General features: G+C 41.1%; 1 protein-coding gene across 1 annotated transcript in view; it reads right to left on the bottom strand.

The window, feature by feature from the left end:
* Positions 1–18386, bottom strand: part of tenm1 (teneurin transmembrane protein 1) — a 132962-nt gene extending 114576 nt beyond the window's left edge. The window contains exons 1-2 of the mRNA XM_023834221.2: positions 18070–18386; positions 4377–4609 (exon numbers count right to left, since the gene is read on the bottom strand). Of these exons, the coding sequence (XP_023689989.2) occupies positions 4377–4609; positions 18070–18113 (277 nt within the window). The 5' untranslated portion in view covers positions 18114–18386. The remainder of the gene's footprint in view (positions 1–4376; positions 4610–18069) is intronic.
* Positions 18387–23051: the final 4665 nt, after the last annotated feature.

Genomic DNA, 23051 nt, shown 5'->3' with positions numbered 1-23051 from the left:
TGCTGAATCAGGGCAGGAACAGGCAGGGCAGGAACAAGCAGAGTTGACACAATACAGGCAGGACAGAAGACTGTGTGAATGGACTGCTTGGTATGGTACATCTGGCAACAATACTTCGCAATGGCCAGGTTGTGAGTGCATCCTTTTATGGTGCAGGAGGGGCATGCTCCCTGCCCCTCAGGGTGTGACAGTTACAAAACCTCATTGATAATACTGTTATCAATAACAACGTTTGGTTTATATTTGTGTCTTTTGTGTTTGTTATCCTCAATGGTGAATGGTGACTTTTAAAATGGGTGAAGCACAGTGTCAACAGTTCGCATTAAAAAAAGGGCTTTTTTCTTATTTTAGTCAGTCAGCTACAGTACTAATATAAATTCTGCTCTCCTTTCTTTTTGAAGTAATGATCTATTATTCTGTCATACCAGCAATTTGACCACTTCGTACATACCGACAGCTTAGTTAGTGAACTACAAAACTAGCTTACTAAAAATCACTGAACTTTCACTGAAAATTAAACAATGAAACTCAACAACTCAATAACGACAATACTTAAAATATTTACAAATGCCAATAGTGAAAGATAACGTATGAAAAAATAAACTGCCACTGTGTTGCAACAAAACGCTTCGGTGCCCCTGCATGAGACAGAATGACTCAATTGTGAGCATTAACGTGATTCGTAGTTTATCCTGTCTTGTCAAGACGTCTCCCAAACACCATGCGGAAAAACCTGGCTTCCAGGCAGATTTAAAATATCTGACCGCAAGTCTATCTATCTAATCAATGTTTCCAAAGCAAAACCTATACACGAAGCTCTCAGAGACTCCCAGTGAAGCACTGCATCCAGGTGGTCTCCGAAAACACATCGTTGAAGCATACGCACCAATAAGCTTTTGTCTATTCTCCATTTAGACAAAGCGCACAAGAATCTTTCATAGACTTTCAGTGAAGCACGACATCTACGGATGTCTATGGGATGCATTTATCTTGGCTTTCGAAGGAAAATTAACGTAAATGTTGAAAGCAATTCATGTGAAACAATCATATCTATGGTTCAATTAGTTAGATAGATTACGCTTTTTAAAAAATAAGTACAATTAACTCGCACTGACTAATTGTTATTCATTGATGCATTTTTTATTCTGAAAACAGCAGACTGTCTACATGGGGACTGTGTTATCCACACAGAAGAGGATATACTGTAGCGCATGATAAAGTGGTTTAGTCCCTTAGTATCCTCCCTGTATGACTCACAGTGAATGTCCCGATTTGTCTCCTCTTAGCCATCCCACAGAGCCTCCTCAGCTTCATTAATCCATTTCCTCACAGCCCTGGAGCTGACTGGCAGTTGTTGACTTATGGGTTCTGCTGCTGGCATATAGCAAGCCCAGTGTCCTGTTTCCTCTTGTAGTACTGACCATATACTGGTAAAAAACTGGTGAGGGTGTAGGGGAGTGAAATATGAATGAAATTCCCAGAAAATGCAATAAAAGCACTAGGATCATTGGTGGTGAGTTTGCTGCCCAAGAAGTGTATGAGTTCCATAGTGACTGCATCCTGAACTAGGCCTATGTTAGAATATATAATTTGTTGTACATTTGTATCTAATCCAATTGCTCAGAACATGCTAATAAGGCCACAAAGTGGAATTTTGATATTAATTCATAATTATCCAGAACTGCATAGAAGTGTCAAACAATTATGAAGAAAATACCCTAAAATATACTATTGTGAGTAAAATCTTTCCCAGTGCAATATTTTTTCGTAAATATTTCTAAATCTTCTCCTTTAAATCATTGGTAAAATGTACATTTACATTTATGGCATTTAGCAGACGCCCTTATCCAGAGAAACTTACACAAGTGCTTAGAAGTCTCCATCGGAAAAGTTAGATTCATGAAACTAGGCATCAAACAAAACCCTTGTCTACTTCCCTAAACCACTCAAATCTTACTCAATCTAACTTCTCAGGTGACATGAACCAGACTCGGGCTAACACTTCTCCAAGACAATGTCTCATATTTGACTGTGAATGTTTAAAAAATATAGGCATGAGCCTGGGGCACTATTAAATCTATGCTCTAAGTAGACCAGGAGAGTCCAACTCCAGTCCTGCAGGGCCAAAGGCCCGCACGTTATTAGGTTTCCCCTCATTTAACACACCGGATTCAACTCCTTGTGCTAATTACCACACAGTTCTTGAGCTGAATCATTTATGGTGAAACAGGGAAAGAACTAAGCTACACAGGGCTCCAGCTCTCCAGGACTGGAGTTGGACACCCCTGAAGTAGATGATGATGTGAATATCCAGTTCTTCCTGTGGTTGTCTGATGGTCATCTGGAGCACTAGTTTTGAGAACATAAAACAACTGTTCATCTAAAAAGTGAAGTATCAACACATAAAGCAGTGCAAGCTATGCATTTAGCAAGAGTGCCAGGCCAGCCCCCCAGCAGAAGTGACTGACACCTTCGGAAGTAACAATGATGTACATTATTGTTAGAAGAATTTGTCCAATGAGAGGGATCCTATTAGCTGAAGCGAGAGAAGCAGTGACTAGCCCAGAATTCAAACTCCAACATACCCCACATTCTAATATTACTGATCACTAGGACTGTACATAAGGCTACTACGGGGCTAATTCCCTCATTTTTTACTGGAAAAATTAAAGACATTAAATAAATTAAATACTGAAATTACTACATCACACAACGAAAAGATAAATGCAGAAGCTCAAGGCTACATTAGATGGACATAGTTTATCTATTTAATCTCATTTATTTTATCAGAAAAAACATAGATCTGACAAATTCTGATCACCTAGTTTACAAATAGCATCCTTTCCTGGAACACTGTAAGTGGGCGAAAAATCTGAGTAGGACAGTTATGCCTGTTAGAATAGTGACCTTCTCTTTAGAACAACCGTTCATCACTTCTTCCACTGTATATCCGCAGCTAACCAGGCTCCAGTGTAAAAAATAGTCTCTATTCTGGACTTCGTGTTGCATGACCTGAAGGGTAACACTCAATGCCTGCAACAGTAGCTGCTGAGGAAGTGTAAAGTTATGTTCCACTGCCAAACGCCTAGTAAGTCCAACAACACACTCCTCGCGGCTTCATCGTCAATTTCAGAGTCAGAAAGCATACTGAGGGCCATGGCCATACTGGAAAAACAGCAGGCCAGAAAGCTCAGCCTATGCATTGGCACACCACCATCAAACCTTATAAAAAAAAACATCTTATAAACATGACTCTGTAAGGCCGCATGAAGTTTCCTGCTGTTACTGACAGGAAAAGAGTCTGCTGATGCTCCTCTTGTGTCACCTTGAGATGCTATAATACTCAACCCAGTGATAAACTGCCCACAACACTTGTAGGTGGTTACTGTTTCAATTCAACTTGAGAATAAGCTACTGTGAGGACAGAACCATGTGACATTGGGATTTGGAGAAAGATGCGAAGTGTTTTTAAATAAAGATCAAAGATCTACTGCTGCTTCCCCTACTGTTCCTGTCACCTAATCAAATTTAGAAATGGCTGCAACCTTCAAAATCCGAAGAAACAATTTTCATTTGCATAGTAACTAGAACATTACTCTGGGAAACTGCATATTGTCGGAAAATTATGCCTGCATCATGGCCTTAAAGACGGTGACGAGCATATTTGTCCACCTGTGCCTCATTACCAAATATATAAAATGAACTTTGATGCCATTCTACACCCTATATTTATATACACGAAGTGGCCACTTTATCAGGTACAGATGCAGAATGGCTTCAAGGGTTTGTGAGTTCAGAGATGCCTTCTGGAATACCACTGGGGTACAGGGCTGCTATTTCTGCACCTCTGTCCTACCTGTTAGCTTTAACGAGTCAGGCCATTATTCTTTGAGCACAGGACTGCCACTGGCTGGATGTTTCTTGTTTGTACTGTTATTTTTTAATGCCTAGAGACTGCAGTGTGTGAAAATCCCTGGGAGCTGGCTGTTCCTGAGATTTTCAAACCACCCCGTCTGGCTCCAATAATGTCACGATGTTCAAAATTGCTTAGATCATGCATCTTAGCCATTTCAATTCTTAGCCGCACAGTAACTGCTCCTCTGGGCCCTATCTGTACTGTATGTATCAGGCATATGGTTTGCTGCTTGAAGAATCCGGCTGTTTGTGTTAACAAGAAGGTGTACCTACTTCAGTAGCCACAGAATGTATGTAAGAACTTGAAAGATAAAGATTAATATTTTAAAGCAGATCTTCAGAAACTTACTGGAAAAAAAGAAAAATCAATATTATTCTGAAAAAAAATTATATGTATTTTATGTTATATAGAGTTGGTTTACATATTAATTTCAGTTTGTGAGTTTGACATTTTACTGTACCTTGTGCTGGCCCTGTAGGAGTCGTTTGCTTCTTATTATGGCTGCGGAAGCTGAGTCTCAGTTCTGGTTCATAATCGGGCAGCGTTTCCCTCGAAGTGTAGGACTTGTGCAGATTTTGTCCATCCTCACTCTCATCAGAAGAGCTAGTGTAGCTTTGTTCCATTTCATGTCGTGGTGCAGATAGTGGCTGGTACGGTTTACAATCCATGTGCTCCATGTCACCAAAATATTGCCTTAATCAAAAAAAAAATAAATCAAAGATCATACATCCACAGACTGGAGCACAGCAACCTGGAAAGAAAGTACAAAAAAAGATATCAGTTTAATAAAACACACAACATATAAATGAAGTTATGATGCTGTGTTAAGTGCCATAGTTGTTGAGGAGCTAGATGCAATTCCAACAGATACAGACAGACAGACAGACAGACGTAGAGATAGATGTTAGCCATTAATGCGGTCTTCACCTTATGACTATTATACTTTCAAGAAAATGAATGAGGATAGCAAATAGCATGATAATTGGAAAAGGGATTGAATTATTCCGGTGTCACGTGATGTGGGATTCTCAAAGTCTGTTTTGGAGTATGATTAAAACGCAGTCTGTAAACATATAAAGTGGCAAGCCTTATTAACTGTTTTGCAGAATCAATTAATTAAGAAGCATTATGAAATCAAATTGCTGAGATTGTATTGTCCTCATCTTTAGTCCACCTGCAATTCTATTATTCTGTACCTTAAGATGGATTTGTAAGGCCCTACTAGTGTTGAAAAAGCATCAAGTGACTTTTCTAAAAGTCCCTTAATGTTCATGTCATCTAGCTGCTTCTATTGACCTTTTCATCAAAATACTGGCAAGTATTAAAATTTCGCAGTGGCATTTCAGACACTGCCCCCGAATAAACAAAAGATATTTTCTTATGTTCAGAGATCTTTTCAAAACTATTCAAACTATTCAGCTGATACAGCATGTTTGGCTAGTGGCAACATTTAATGGCATTTAAGACAAATACGACAAGGACAATATACATTTAAATAGCCTTGTCTCCAACGTGTCATTGCAAAAGGCTATTAATTGCTCACTCAGAAAACGCCTTGCTTGACTAATTGGCAGCTGGAGCTTTTTAAAGAGCCATTTACATGCCATGCAGATAGCAATACTCCAGTTGAGCATCCTAACAATTGAGGACAATATTGTAGCTTGTGCAGAAAGTGTGACAGTAAATGAGAAGGGATGTGCCACCCCCCTGTGAAAACATAGCTTGTCTGTGTTGTGGCTCAAATATGGTGCATTCACAAATATGGTGCATTCACAAATATGGTGCATTCACAAGTCCACATAGTTCTTCCTGGATTTAGGGAAAACATTTAGATTGCAGTAGTTGGCTGAATAAATAAATTAGCATGCATTCAGTTGCAGCCTCTTCACTGGCTTCCAAGATATTGATTGCATAGAGGTTTTACTTAAGGTCATTTTTTGTACAGTGTTTGGTCGTCAAAAGTGGCAAAAAGGAACATTCTACTCTTTGGTGTTATTAGAAATTCCTGCATCCAGATTCTTACATCAACACTGTTAATTGTTATAATTGTAACATCAATATATAGTTATATTAACATTATGTCATATTAACATTGTTATATATTATGTTTCATTAACATTATAACAAAATCGCAAGTAAAGTACCTAAAACATTATAGAATATAATAAATAGGTTGTCTGTGACAAACTTTCTGAAGACTTCAAAAATTAATTCCGGAAATATATCCACGCTTGATTTAAGCATGCATTATGGCAGATTTTTAAAAAGAGAATCAAGAACATTTCTGCTATTTGTAACCTGTATTTCAGGGTGTGTTCTTTGTTCTGTACAAAGCCACCCTCACCTCTCTGGGTCCGCAATGATAAAATTTGCAGATGGGGAGGGATTATGAGACAAAAAGCATCCCATACTGGTTCAAAATGGGAAACAGCATTTTATTTTTTCAAGATGATCACACAATATATGGAATAGGTGCAAACTCTAATCCTCACATTTCCAGAAAACACTTAATTCCATGACTGCACTTAAATGTTCCTTTGGCACAACAAAAAAATCCTTTTTATAGTATATATACTGTAGGGTATTAGGCTGTAGCACCAGAGGAACAAAAATCTTCAAGGACCCCAATAACTTTCTGTTTTGTCTGCTGAACTAAGGTAATCAGTTCTGCAGCCTTATCACCGAAACTGAAAGGTCAAAGAGGAGCTTTTTTCCCCAGATCATAAGGCTCCTAAACCAGGACGAGTCTCAGTTCCCCTAGGTCTCCCACCAGACTCTACGGTGACTCTTCAGTTACTATAACACTGACATCACATGTACGAGTGCCCATAATCTTATGAGTACTGTTTTCATTCAGTTCATACTGTCCAAATTGTCGGTACATTTCTCAGGTCTCTTGCACATTGCGCTTATATTGCACAGCAAACCACTTTTACCTTATCATTTATGTATAGATTATGCACAACTGAACATATTTCATATATTTTTTATTTTATATTGTTGCCTACAAAACAACAAGGAATATTGCCAAACAAGTGGTTCTGAATATTGCTAAACAAGTGAGTTTATCTTGCCTGATAGACGAACTCTGAATTAACCAGAATGGTTAAACATGATTAATCACCGTCCTTTTCAGACACACACATGCCCCTGGGAAACTTTGTGTGACTTCTCTTAATGCTTAATGCAATTAAGGTTCCCCAGATCTGCACCTGCTCTGTCACTTGTCACCACTTCAGTTTTGGTGCGATTTGGCTCACCCTCATGAAGTCTGTTTCTGATTGTTTGGTCAGGGACATTCACACCAGTGGCCTGCTGGAGGTCATTCTGTAGGGCTCTGGCAGTGCTCATCCTGTTCCTCCTTGCACAAAGGAGCAGATACTGGTCCTGCTGATGGGTTAAGGACCTTCAACAGCCCTGTCCATCTCTCCTAGAGTAACTGCCTGTCTTCTGGAATCTCCTCCATGCCCTTGAGACTGTGCTGGAAGACACAGCAAACCTTCTGGCAATGATACGTATAGATGTGCCATCCTGGAGAAGTTGAATTACCTATGCAACCTCTGTAGAGTCCAGGTATTGCCTCATGCTACCAGTAGTGACATTGACCAGAGCTAAATGAAAACTAGTGAAAAGATGAAGAGGGAAAAATATCAGTGGCCTCCACCTGTTAAACCATTCCTGTTTAGGGTTCGTCTCATTGTTGCCCCTCTAGTGCACCTGTTGTTAATTTACACTGTTATAGAATGTGTAAAGTTGAAATATTAGATGCTACAAAAAAAAACAGTGTGTTGTGTTAACATCATACATTTTGTGCGGTCTTGTGGAAAACACTAAAAGAGAAAATATTTTAATATATAACAGAGTAGAATGTGTAAAGACCATATGAAGTCCAAATACCAAACGGTACAAAAGAAAGATATTAGTGTGCCTGTGTCTGCAGTTGTGTGAGGTGCTTTGCGACACCACAGTGCATTTCGCATATAAACAATTAATGTGGTATCTGTGAAAAAGACTGCTCTGCTATTACTACAAGCTAGCAGAGAGATCTAGATACAGAACGTGTTCAACTTCAAGTATCAGACAGTGTAAAAAAGACGTGTGTGTGTGACAGCACGAGAAAGCCTCGGTGTGAGTGGTTTCTGCAGCAGGTTTAATATATAAAATAAACACTTTCACAAAAGGTATAAAGTCATTTCTAGCTTATAATTCCACACAGGTGCTAACAGTTGCCACACATCCAAAGAGCTTCCTTCTTACATTTTTCATGCAAAGTGCACCACACCATTATCTATTTATTGCATTATCATTATTTTTTTATAACATCTAATATTTCAACTTTACACATTCTATAACGTGTTGGGTATACTTCAAGTTAACATTATTTCGTTCTTACTTTTGTGACAGAGACCAGGACCTGAAAGTAGCACAAAGGACTTTAACCTTTCACAGTCTTTAAATTATTTATTTTGGGGGGGGGAATCTAACACCGGACATGTCTGTATTATTTTTCAAATCATGCTCAAACTAATTTTTGAATTAGAAAGTCACCGCCATAATATATGATCACATGTCCAGCAGGAAGTGCTGCAAGAGTACAGGGTATTATGGCTGCTATGGCATGCTATTTAGTCCCCATCTGAATGTAGCATGAAATGTGTTCTAATATTTATATGACTATAAAAAGTCCGATTGGGTCTTACCTCTGGCAAGTTGATATAAAACTGAAGAATAAGTTTTATTTTTGGTCAGTATCTGTCACAGTAGGAATGCAATAGTCTATTACATGCACTCAAAAACTATAATGAAGAGCCATTTATCAAGTTCCAATGCATGTTGTTGCGATAGTATTTTTGCGTTTTTGTTTATTATACCCCATTTTTGAAAGTGGAAAGTAAAAACAGCAGTAAAGACTAGATGATTATTTCTGATTATATAAAATGTGAAAACAGGAGGGATATAGGCTCCCTCTATCATTTTGGTTTTTTTTTTTTTCAGTTTAGCCCACCATGTAAAATCATTTGCATAGCTTGAACATTAGGGATGGTAAGATTCACCAATTTGCATTGGCGCTCCAGCATAAAAGTTCACAGTGCGACTGCCCCAATTGTGTGCATCGGATATAACAACTTCAGATGAACTTGTGATGCATCATTTCTAACATCTTTGCATTGGTAAAAGCTGACTTATTAAAAAAAAAAAATTATATATATATCGACTTTCATTCCATATATTCCGAGTTTCATTGTATATATATCAGGTTTCATTCCATATATATCGGCTTTCATTCCATATATTCCGAGTTTCATTGTATATATATCAGGTTTCATTCCATATATATCGGGTTTCATTCCATATATTCCGAGTTTCATTCCATATATTCCGAGTTTCATTGTATATATATCGGCTTTCATTCAATTTATTCCGAGTTTCATTATATATATATCGACATTCATTCCTTATATATATATATAGGGTTTCATTCCATATATATCGGTATTCATTATATATATATCGACTTTCATTCCATATATTCCGAGTTTCATTCCATATATATCAGGTTTCATTCCATATATTCCGAGTTTCATTCCATATATATCAGGTTTCATTCCATATATATCGGGTTTCATTCCATATATATCAAAGATGATTAAATATTTCCTGTTTGGCTTGCCATAATATATATATATATATATATATATATATGAGGCCCTATGCCATAATTATTTAGAAAGGTGACCAGTTATTTTTGACCAATAAAATTATATTTAGATTGACTCCCCCTCTCTAAACTTTCTGTATCTGTACCTTTTGTATCACATCATATTACAGTGATTTATATTGTGTTGAATCAAATCATGTCACATCACACTGCACCTCAATAGGGGTAAATCATATTGTATCACATTAATAGTTGCTTCACATCTATCTAATGTATCGGATTGTTGCCAATGCATTGAGATGTGTATAGCATGAACCTCAGTGATGGAGATGCACATCTGTTAATACTTTACTTAAGGGCATGTTTTTAGTAATTTATAAACACATTCCTAACAAATAATAATGTACTCATAAAGCATTATAAACATATATATATAGCATCAAAACTGCATTATTGGGTTAAAAAACAAACCCACAAAAAATATTTTTTTCCCTGCAGTTCTGTGATAAGAGCATCCCGCCCAAAAGACGAGATTCCGGCGATGATGTCAGAAAACACTGTAGACTTGTTGCTTTACTGAGAAGAGAGCAATGGATGATCTTGTTGTGCCCAAAAACACAACTGCGCCTGTTTGGCAATATTTTGGATTTAAACAAAATGAACGAGGTGAAGTAGCTAATAACAACTCTCATTCATACATTAAATCCCCTGTACAAAGTGCCAGGTTGAAAGAACAAACTTCTTTCCAGAGAATCACACGGCAATTAATTCACCAAGGTATCAGTAATTACGCATCGTACAATGCTTATAGAATGGGACCTGTCAGAATACGATACTGGCATTCATAGCTACTGATAACGTGGTGAATATTAGATCACTGGTCAAGGATCACCTACTGTAGGATGGCAGTTGCTCATCTGTTTCAGTCATAACGTGCTTTTGGGTGTTACAAATTCAGTCAAGGGTCAAAGGCATCACACAGGTTGAGCTCTGGGTATTTGTCAATCCAGTACTATTATGTTTTCACACAGTTGGCAGAAGAAACGGGACTTGCTTAAAGCACAAAGAGAGCTTAGCTTGTCTGAACACACTCCAATGACAGTGGGTTGACATGTGCAGTATGTTGTTTTTACCTTTATGATAAAATTAAATGACTAATGAATAATAATATTAATAATTTAACATTTCTTATAACTCTCCTTATTATTACAGGACTGCGTCATGCAATGGGAATGACAGATACAAGTCCGGTACCGTAGGCAGAGGGATTTTGAGTCATTCCTCTTGCAGGTGTTGCTGCTCATCCTGATTCCTCCCTCTATATCTTGAATCCCTTCAGCCCCTAGTGTGTTTCCCTGTTCCCCAAGCCACCACATAGCTCAACGACTTGAGTGAGCAGTTCAGAGGCCTGTTATTTAATATTTACTGGTTTGCTGTTTTTCCTTTTTGTATGTTTTTGTATTTGCCCGGTGTTTGGGTTTACGCTGCTCGTGCCTTTTTGTTCTGCTCTGACTTTTGTTCCTAATCTTCCCTAATGTTTTTAATATTCAGTGTTTGTTAAGGTTCCATAGTTTAATTTTAAGTTACTCCATCTGTTGCTTGTTGTCCCGTGGCTTTGCTGATTGGTTGATTTGGTTAAAGTCCACACCTGCCCCTTGTTTGCCTTATTGTCTGCATGTACTTAAGTGCCTGCCTTTATCCACTCCTTCAGTTAGTCAATTTGTTTAGGATGTGTATGTTTAAGGCGTGTACTCGTTACTGTGTACAGTATTTGTAGCTTTGGTTGTTCCCTAGCTCTGCTCTCAGTTTTTCTTTATTCCCTAATATGTTTATTCTGTGGTTCTTTTTAGTTCTTATTTCTCCCGTTCAGTTCTTGACCTCTAGTAGCCTCTTTATTTTGTAGTTTATGCCTTTGTGCTCAGTTTTTTTTTTTGTTAATAAACCTCTTTTTCTTGGAGCTGCTCTGTGGGTCATCCATCTTTTTCCGTCCCTCTGCCCCGCCATAACATTGGGTGAACACTGTCCTCCAATGGTTCATTAGTCCTTGACAGTTACTCCTGTTGGATGTGGTCCGTCCTCCATGGTGGAATGCTGACATTACCCTGGATACTGTGGTTCTCGACACAACAAAAAGGTTTGCTGTCCTAATCACAGATACACCAGCAAGACACGCGCCAACAATCTACAATTTCAATTTACAACAATTCTTCTCAACTCTGAAATGTCTCTAATTATGCTGTGTGGATTGCTATATTTTATGTACAGCTGTGCTATTGCTCTGCTAATTCAGCCATCACACTCTGCTGTTACTGATGGAATGTGCAATCAGTGATGACTGGCCACCAGGCCACGCATATATAGGCATGAAACCTCAAACACTATTAAGTGGCTGTTTCAGTTTCATTGTCCAACCCATGTAGGTGTCTTAAATCAATGAATCGGGCTCTCAAACTGTGGCTAACTTTACTGACATCTGGGCAGGACATACTGTAAGTATGTTACTATCTCCTCACTTCTGCCAGACCATCAGCTCCTTAAGTTGGAGATCCTGTGTGAAAATGAGGATGATGTGCAAGTAATCAAAGATATCAAGAACAGGATTATAAATGAGGTATATACAAAGTATGAAAGTTATGACTCCAAAACTGCTATGCACTGCCACTGTTCTCAACTCCTGTTATCATGGAGTACACCTGGATGAACAATTGCTTGAAATCACAAAGTCAAAGGAGAATTGATGAAACAGAAGAGGATCAGACTCAAGGGGAAGGGAGTGCAAGGTCTAAGAAGAAAAATTCTTGTTGGCTTTCTCTTCAGAGCTAAATATCAAAAGGATTGCACCTGAACTGTCATCTTACTTCGAAGAACCAGTTACCAATGATGGTGGCAACATGTTGGATCCCTTTAATGTCAACTCCGGCAAAAAAAATACGTGTCCATCTGTGCCACAAACACTTCCTCAGGGCAGGGGTCTCATTCATATAAGTATGCATAGGACAGTTCCTAAAAGTGTGCATAAAAATTGCTGGTACGTAAATAGGTATTTATCAGTTTTGTGTACAAACAGTCATACAAAGTGAATGATGATAAATCTTGTGCATTCTCAATGTGACTGCGCAGGGAAAGACAAAAGAAATGCCCTCAACGAACCATACATGGGCATATAACTTCCGCATAACACACGTTGCTGAAATGAAAATCGTGACAAAACATATACCCTTATCTCCATATTCTTGTTTGTAATATATACACTAATAATACATTGTGATTTTGTAACTGTATTTTGCTTTTAAGAAAAAAAAAACAGGGGGCAGGTGACACATGCAGTGAATGCCATGCACTGGCGGATTTAGTTATGCGTGACATGGGCAGGGGCGGCTGCACAAAAAAAAAATTCACCATACATCTGCATTATTTAGCATTTTTTGTCTTTCAAATTAATCAAATAAAAGGCTGCTTTCCAGTAATATATTTCCTCTTTGAAGTTTTCCTTAAAATATTGTTAAGATATCGTCTCGTCTGGTTCTCGCGATCCCAATATCGTGTCTCCTTTCGTCGGCTGAGTATATCATTACACCCCTAATTACGAGCATCCTGAAAAATCATGCCAGGCCTTATTTTCGGGGTAGGTCTTATTTTCAGGGAAACACGGTAGGTATCGTGATAATATCATATCGGGAAGTCATTGGTGATTCCCATCCATAGTGTGCATGTGTGCTGTGTGTCATGATCTGTTCCAGCTTACCCTGTCCTATCCCCGTGAGGGCCAGGAGATTGCTGGGTAGTATTAACAGTCCATGCCTGTCCCTCATTACCCCCTAATTATTCCAGTATATTTCAATTTCAACTTTATTTGTATAGCGCATTTTCACAACATTACATTGTCTCAAAGCGCTTTACAGCATTCCCGCCTAAAGCCCCCAGTGATTAAGCCAGAGGCGACAGTGGCAAGGAAAAAACTCCCTAGAAGGAAGAAACCTTAGGAGGAACCAGACTCAGAGGGGGAGCCCATCCTCCTGGGGCTGGCAGGGAAAGTCAATTGATCAAGATGGCAAAGTTCCAGTTCACATTTTCCCTGTCTTAACATTTGAGTCACAGAGCGGGGGACAGGGAAGTGATGACGGGCAAGTGTTGGAGCTGCTTCAGATGGCAGGGTGAACAGTGTTACAGAGAAGACACCACAGGTAGAAGGGCGAGCAGGCCGGAAGGAAGTCACAGGTAGTGGAGACGTCGCAGGCAGCAGAGTATAGGCAGGATATCTTGAAAATTTGGGGTCTCCAGGCAGCACATCCGAGAAAATGCCTCCCTATCCTGTGTTCCATAGTCTGGTCATTATCCACTGATTGTGTTGGTGGTCTCCCAATCTTTACTTGCCTGTACCCCAAATAACGTTCCCCAACGAGGGTGAATTGCAAAGAGCTGGGTCTTGTCTTGCTGTCCTCACCCGTCGACAAAACAGAATGACTGGACTCCACAAGCTACCCAGCTCTTCCCCCGTCCAATGCCTCCCTCTGAGCACTCTAGCACCGGGTGACTGCATTCTCTGAGTTAAGGGAGCTGTAGGACAGAACGGCCAGTTCCCAGCATCAGTGAACATCCAACCATCCCAGAGAGAGACGCGGTGGATACCCTGGCTCCTGACCGCCGACCAAACGTGTACTGCTGTTTAGCATGTACCTGGCTGTGCTGGAAGAAGCTATGGCGCATCTCTCCCTCGAGAGAATGGCCGATCTTCAGGAGTTGTGGGAACACATAGGAACCCTCTCACCAGAACTGGAGGTCAAGGAGGTGACTGCAATTTGGGAAGCCCTCAGGCCCTTCTGGAGGAGGTGAATATGCCTCTACTGAGTCCACACTACAGGGACCTGCCTTGGCTTTTCCTCAGGTCCTGCAAATGACATCGGGATTGAAACACCCGAGGTGGAGCCTGCTGGCTTCCTGCTGTTCACCACAAAGGTCGGGCCTGCCGGCTCCCTGCCGCTCACTGCTGATCCGCCGTCCTGTGCTACAGCTCCCTTAATGAGGCCGTCCTCAACTCTACTGTACCTCCCAAGGCCGTCCTTGCTTCTGCTGTGGTTCGAGAGGCCGTCCTCACCTCACCTCGCCTCCAGAAATCATGGGAATCCTGGTTCTCATGCCAAAGACAGCCTCTCTGCCCGTGTCCCAGGTTCCTGACTCAGAGTGGGCCTCTCTCCCAGTGTCCCCCGTTCCCAGCCTAGTGAGGGCACACCTGCCCGTGTCCCAGATGTGTAACCCAAGTGTGGCCCCTGCCTGTGCCCGGGTCCGTAGCAGCTGTGCCACCCAAGCCTGTCCTGAGACGCCTCGCGTCCGTCCCACATGAGGCCATGCCTCACACCAGACACCACTCTGGGCCGTGCAAGCTGCTGTGTCTTGCCTGCCATCCTGCTGGGAACCTACCCCGGCTTCACCCTGCTCACCTCCAGGTATCCAGGCTTCGCCTTGTTTGCCTCCTGCCGTCCCGGCTTCACCCTGCTGATCTCCTGCCATTCCTGCGGTGCCCACCTTGTCTCATGCCATCCCTCCATCGCCTGCCTCCCCAGGTTCCTCACTGCCTGCTGGCTTCCTGTCTGCGTCTTCCTCATCTGCTCTGGCAGTGTTGCCACCCTCTTTACCTACTGACACCTCGCTGATGCACTCCTTGCCTGTTGATGCCTTGCCAGCACCCTCCTTCCCTGTTGACACCTAATTGCCACCTTCCGTCTCCCAACACCTCCCTGGCAGTGCTTTCAGCTATCCCATCTGTGCCTGCCTAAGCCACCATCTCACTGGCTCCTCCTAGTTACCCATCAGCGGTCTCCTTGCCACCTCCAGGTCCCCCGCCGGCAGCCTCCTCCCCACCTCCAGGTCTTCCATCAGCAGCCTCCTCATCCCCTTATGGTTCACCATCAGTAGCCTCCTCACCACCTCCAGGCTCCCCTTTGGCAGCCTCCTTGCTGCCTCAAGACTCCCCTTCAGTGGCCTCCTCATCACCTCTTGGTCCCTCATTGGTGGCTGCTGGACAACATCCTGGAGGCCTCTTGCTCCTGGCCCTGTACTTCCAGCATCAGGGGGTCTGGTATGTTTCCTTGGTCTCCTGTTGTGGTCTGCTTGTCTTTGTTCCCCCAGTCCTTTGTTCTCTGTCCCCAATGCTGCACCTTCTGTCCCACCCGTAGCGGTGCCTCAGCATGCCCGGAGTGTACACCTCGAGATGGGAATGGGGGGGTTCTATAACGAACTGCTCAGGCCTGCCCTCTCCTAACCCTGTGAGGACCAGCAGAGGTACTGCTGGTTCTCCTGCACCCTCCTTCCTTACTTGGCTAATAGTTCCCCAGCCCATCATCATCCCCTGTTCATGTTGGTTGCTTCCCATCCTGTACTTGCCAGTACCCCAAATAAAATTCTCCAGTCAGGATGAATTGCGAAGAGCTGGGTCCGTTCTTGCTGTCCTCACTCGCTAACGTAACAGAATGATCGGACTCCGCAAGCTATACAGCTCTATCATAATATTTAATGGAATTACATAATAGTTGGAATTACATTATCAAATAAATCACAAATATTCATTAGAAAACCTTAAAAAACCTTAAATGATGGAACTGTTTTTGTGCAAAATCTCAGCTAAAAAGACAGTATAAAATTTAGTTTAATAATTATCTCATTTAACCCTAAATGACTACAAATGGAACTCTCAGTGTTAAACAAAATCTATATTTAGAGCTTGGGGGGACTAAAATTAAAACCACTCCTTTTATTTCAGAGCATTTTATTTTCAACTGCAAAACCCTAATCTCCAACCATTGCTCATCCTGGTTGACAAGATGCCAGTTCATTGCAGGTCACACAGGATACACGTACACCCTACAGGTGATTTACAAATGCCAGTCAGCCTAACTGCATGCAAAGGGTGGTGGCAGACCTGAAACACTCACCACCCTACTAACCGATCAAGTGTTTCTCTATTTCATAGATCATTGAGCTTCAACAACAAACAATAAAATTCTGACCCAAAATAAATCTCTGTCAATCACCAGATAAGTTCCAACCACACATAAAAGGGATGTTACACTTAAGATGACGGCATCCCCTGACTTTAAGAGATCAATTTAAATAAAGTATCCCTTCAGGCCAAGTGATCTTATTAACCAGCTAAAAATGCTACTTTATGGAATTTTGATTTTTTTTTAATACTAGTTTAGCATGAAATAACATTTGACATTGTAAGCTAAACTCCTGAAATTAAGACAACACAGAGTAAGTTAATTTTGCAAACTGTTATCCCAACTTCCCAACTAACGGAAGCCTGTACTACTCTTGCATCTTTTCTTCAAATAAAGTCAATTCTGACTATAATGAGAAAACATGTACGATTCTTGCAATCTTTCGAAATATTTATAGGTAGGTACACATCAGCATCAGTAAACAAGAAGTATAACTTTTAACCACCTTTAATCGGCTGTTTTGGCTAAATTACTATTTAAAAATAAGACGTTTTTTAATCACATCAAAAATAACATGCATTAACACTGATGTTTTACTACATGTTCTCATAATATTGCAATTATGGTGTTCATACATTACTTAAGTGTAAGTACTGAATCGTATATTTGAAAGAAAAATATAGGTTCCACTGATTAATATGTTTGGTACAAAGTATAGACAAAAAGTTTAAACGAGAGAAAATGTCAGAACAGGCAAACCAAATTTCACTGTCCAAGGAGAAAAACAAGGTTAATTTTAGGATGGTGTGAAATGGTATGTAGCGCTGCCAGATTATCGTTAAGAGAAAAAATAATACATGTGCTAATATATACAAAATGAAACATGCTAGTAACAATATCGATATAAAATATTATTTCCAACACCTGTTCACTCCTGTGGTATATAACAGGAAATAAACACGTAAAAATGTTTATCATTAAGGTTAAAAAGCAAATATTAATATTTAAAGAATAACAAATTTATAATTATTTTTTTCAACACAATTAGGTTGCGAAATGCCAGAAAAAAAAAAAAATACTGTTTTGACTCCTATAAATTATTCGATTTACATATTTCTATTAATACCGAGTAGGACTAAATAGTTAAAATAATAATGCGGAATGATAAGTAATATGATATGGTGGTAGTATCTCCTTTTAAAAACTTAGTAATTAATTAGATGAACACAACAAACAATGTTCAAGTACAGTAGGTATAATTTAATTACGTTACGCGCAGCATATCTGCATTCATGGCTTTTCAGAAATAACTATGGACCTCATGTGAGGACTTTCTAAACGCACTTGCATCATGGCCCAAAGCCGAAAAATATTACAGCCACCTACTCCCAGATAAATATATAGCAGCGGATGTTCCGTATGAACAGACCCGCATTTTCGACAGCCAGGCTGCGTTACACACCAAGCTGCCTATTACTTCTGCGTACGAATCGACAGCTTTCGAACCAAGAGAAGTGCTGAGATGTGTAAATATTTAACGGAAAAGATTATATTACCTTTTGCAAAGCGCTACTTTACCGGAGGGCTCGTTCCATTCCATGGCTTGCGAGTGAAGATAAATCACGAGAAAAAAAATTAAATCCCATTTGGCTTCATCTCCAGTGATTCCCTAAAAGCCGAGTGAGTGCTCGTATAATCTTGGACTGTTAGATGGCAAGATAATTGGGATGCAGTAAATAGGGAGTGGGTATTCGTTAAACCTACTGTTTTGGTGAGGTGAGCAAGCATTCAGGTATTCAAGTCTTTCCGTAGAAAGACGATTGAATTGCAAGCCCTGGTACGATCTCCTGGTACAGCTTTCAGCTGCCTTCGCAGCATCACTGGAACATACCATATGGGACTGGGAAGAAGGGGGTGTGGCACCGGGGAATCCGGCTCCACGCAGATTGGATGGCGAGGTTGCCAGAAGTTAGGGAGAGGGGTATATTATTAAAGGAAATTAAATATGGGAAAACACAAATACGCAAAAGAGACTGCGTTTTCTGAACCGACGCAGAGATAGGATACATTTAATTATACGCTGCCCTGTGCTCCTTAGGATAGGCCTGTCAAAGGCTGCAAGCTCGTGACCACAATCTTAACCATAAGCGGTTTGAGACGGAAGAATGCAAAGATAAGGGTATTTGATTACTACATCATGGTAGTCTACTGAATGGATGCAGGGCATCATTAACAGCGCTATGGATAGCTTGCAAGACAAATGGTTTTGCATAAAAAATTGCTATGGGAATTGTTAATCAATTTAGCCAATGCTTAAATTATTTAATGGCAATTATTCTGTTTATGTCAAATATGACCAATGATTCTTCTTTTTAGAAGGTACAAAAGATAACCCTGTAATGACAATATAATTGTTGACAGACCCTTATATAGGTTTATTTCCAGGCTTGGTGCCCAATGGTAGGCAGAGGCTTGAAAAACAGGTAGATGTGAGTGAAGGCAAAAAAAATTCAAATTGTAATCGAAAGACATAATCGAAACACAGGCAGGGGTCAATAAGGTGAGTGCAGGGCAAGAAACCAAACCCAAAATGCCAGACAGAGAACAAGGATACTGGGAAAGCGGGAGTCGTACACAAAAGGATAATCATGGGAATCAGACACTCAGTGTGAGGTAACATTCAGAATTGGAATTGGCTCAGACATGGGCACTAATTTCTGAATTTGTAGTTTATTTTTTGTTGTTTTTTTTAATAATGCAAAATCAGGAAGCTCATTTTCAAAATCAACTATTCTTTCACTACCAGAACATTGCTGCATACACGTACATCCCGTAATGTTTAAATTTGGTCCTCTTTCCAGGATGAAAAAACAGTATGTTCAGGTTTGGGCAGAGTGGTGCAAGTGCAGGCAGGCCTGCGGGTGCAATAGGCTGCAGTGCATTTCTGGAAATGCCAAATGAAAATTCACTGGAGATCCATGAAGGTGAATGCTCATGTCACCACTGTGACAACTTCAATGAAAAACAAAGCAATGAAAAACAATGCCCTGTGTTTGTCAGCATGTAGAGAAAAAAAATTAAACTCCCACCAGAAGCATTCAGTGGTCCACCAGCTACCACCGGCAGCATCTTAAGACTGGCAGTCAGTCCTGTTTCCAGCTAATTGTTTACCTCTACGGACCAGCCTTTTGTATTGTCTCTGATTATTCCAAGGCAATGCTATCATATGATATGTGCAGGTATATTATGGCTTTGGCTAATATACTGAGTTTTAAAATAATTACACTAAAGCTATTCAATAACATTAATGTAATACTAATCATGTCCATTGTACTAGAGTCCGATACTATGTGTGGGCTCTTTTTTTTCTTGAAATTCAAGCTTTGTGCTTTTGACCTCTGTGAACTTCTTCTTGTAATAATAAGGCTTGTGTTTTTTTCCATTATTGGCAAAGAAACGCTTAGATAGGGAATAAGACCACCTTGTGCCAAGAAGCAGGTCATTATTCTTCTTCTTGTCAAGGAACAAATTATACCTTACTTCACTCTCAGCAGAATGAAGGTGAAATTTTTAAACCATAAAACTTTCATGACAAGTAGGTACTCATTAGCTGAACAGGTCTGTTGGTTTGTAGTAAAGTTTAAAGAAGTCTCATCATCCTAGGTATATATATATATATATATAGAATTTTGAATATATCCATGGAAATATTTATGTGTTGACAAGCCAGGGGGGGTGGCATGGTGGTGCAGTGATTAGCACTGTTGCCTCACACCTCTGGGACCTGGGTTCAAGTCTCCGCTTGGGTCACATGTGTGTGGAGTTTGCATGTTCTCCCCATGTCATCATGGGGTTTACTCCGGATACTCTGGTTTCCCCCCACAGTCCAAAGACATGCTGAGGCTAATTGGAGTTGCTAAATTGCCCCTAGGTGTGCATATGTGAGTGTGCCCTGCGATGGGCTGGCCCCCCATCCAGGGTTGTTCCCTGCCTCATGCCCATTGCTTCCGGGATAGGCTCCAGACCCCCACAACCCAGTAGGATAAGTGGGTTGGACAATGGATGGATGGATGGATGGATGGATGGACAAGGCAGGGTACTACATAGACAGGGTGCCAGTCCATTGATTTTGAAGGCATCACTTGGAATTGTTACGAAAGGGGACCCCCCCCCCCTCCTGGTTGGCAAATTTTACAAGCTGTAAGTATACCTGCTTGCTTGTGCATCTCTCATGTACTACATGGTCAAAATAATGAATAATGTGAACACCCAAACATCACAGTCATATATCTTTGTTGAACATCTCATGCAGTTGCATGGTAGGCAATTCTAATTCACCCCTTTGATGTTTGATGGAGTTGAGCCCAAGGCTCAGGCCAGGGCAGTGAAGTTTTTTCACACCATACCTGGCAAAACCTTTCTGTATGGACCTCAATTTGTGCATGGCTGTTGAAACAAGAAAGGTCCTTCCTCGAAATTTTTGTCACAAAGTTGGAAGTACACAATACTCTAAAATGTCCTTGTGTGCAGTAACAGTAAGATTTCACTTTATGGGAACTAACAGACCAAAACAACAAAACCAGCCCCAGACCAATTATGCTCCTCCAACGACCATTAAGCTTGGCACTATGCATCTGGACAGGTAGCTTTCTCCTGGCATCTGCCAAATTCAAATTCATTTCATCAGACTACCAGATGGCGAAGTGTGTTACATCAAAAGAATGCATTTTTATCTGTTTCTAGAATGACAGAATTATTCACACCATTCCAACCAATACTTGGCATTGTGCATGGTTACATGGTGCAGTGCTCAGCCACAGAAACCCACTCTCACTAAGTCCCCGATGTGCTGTTCTTCTGCTCATGTTGCCTCCAGAGGCCATTTTGATCTTCACTATAGTGTCAGTTATGGACCAGGGCATCTCTTACAGCACCAAAACAAAAAAGATTACAAAGAAAGTTGGCGCAAAAGGCTTTGCCTCATTTTAGAATAGCGATACTTTATTAATCCCTGTGTGAAGGTTTGCTTTTCGTTTACCCCTTCTTGCTCTCCATGAGACACACAAACAGGTGAGCGTAAGCTTGGGGGTTACAGCACAGGATCAGCCAGCACGCAACAGCCTGGCCCATGGGCAGGTAACTATTTTGCCAAGGCCAGGACTCGAACCAGTGACCTCCCAATCACAGGAACAGAGGCTTAGCCTGTGAGCCAAACACTGCCCCCGTTTTCACACTGCTTATCCTGGTGACGATCATGGGGGTGTGGAGATGCATCGGACACAATCCAGGTTTGCATCCATTATTTCCCCTATTTTTTTTCTTTTTTTTTTACAATCATATATTATGGGCAATTTAGACATGCAAAGTAGCTTAACTGCATGCCTGTGGAATGTGGGCTGCAACCAGAGTGCCCAGGGAAAAATATTTTACAGTATATTATATATGCAGTATGCTATTTTTCCTATTTATGCTACTGCTTATGCTCTAGTCCAATGCAGAGAGATTTGTAATTCTGAATAGTGAGTGACTCTGCAAGTGAATGTAAATTTGTATTAATTATCTTAGCTGCCCTGGAATTTCCCTGTTTTGTCTTCTGTGCCAAGGACAGACTACAAGAACGAATGGGTATAAAACAGATGCATATCCTCCCTGGTTCGTGAGGCTTCCTCCAGCTGCTCCAGTTTGCCCCCACAGTCCAGAAACATACTGAGGCTAACTGGAGTCACAGTACCAAACTGCCCATAGGTGTGTCTCTGTGAGTGTGTCCTGTGATTGGTTGTGGCCTCATCCTAGCCTCCAGAATAAGCTCCAGTCCCCCACAACCCTGAATAAGATAAGCGGGAACAGAAAATGGATGGATGTTAGTAATGGTTTAATTGTGTTACACAGTACCTCTACACATACTGTATAAATGTATACTTTAACTAGTTCTCATACCACTAACTATTTAACCTTTGCTTTTCCTTTTTCTTTCTGGGTAATGTGTTGTGTTAATTTTACATAGATATTGTAGAAATCTCGTTCCCTCTCATGATGGGCAAAGACGCGCAGGGGGCAGAGCTACACGGGACAACCTGGATTGGTGCTGGGAGTTTAGAGATGAGTTGAGAGTGGGGGGACAGAGTGACGTGCCAGATAAGGGGGTAGATGGGCGCAGGTAGAGGGAGGCATGGGGTTTGTGATCAGCTGACTCAGGGGGATTAGCTGTGAGTCCTGCCTACCAGATGGAAGGCTGCACCCCACTGAGGCGATCACAGCGCTCAGCCCAGCTCCCAGCATGGATGATGACACTGTTCTCCCAATCAGGGCAATGCAGCTGCAGGAAAAGGTCAGCGTGTCGTTATCAGGCAAGGAGATCGCCTCGTCTTCCCCAGCCTGCTGGGGAGTGAGGCGCTCCTGCAGCGGCCAGTACTGTGCCAGACACACCGGGTGACAGATCTGACTGCGATTCATCTGGTCCTGACGCCAGCCGAAGAGTTTGCACCTCCCCCGCAAAGGCCACATACCTGTAAACACGGGGGTCATGGGTGATGATAGG

This window comes from Paramormyrops kingsleyae, chromosome 18, assembly GCF_048594095.1.
Source record: "Paramormyrops kingsleyae isolate MSU_618 chromosome 18, PKINGS_0.4, whole genome shotgun sequence".
Taxonomy (NCBI): domain Eukaryota; kingdom Metazoa; phylum Chordata; class Actinopteri; order Osteoglossiformes; family Mormyridae; genus Paramormyrops; species Paramormyrops kingsleyae.
Note: the sequence above shows the minus strand (reverse complement) of the source record. Positions and strands in the feature narration are given on the sequence as shown.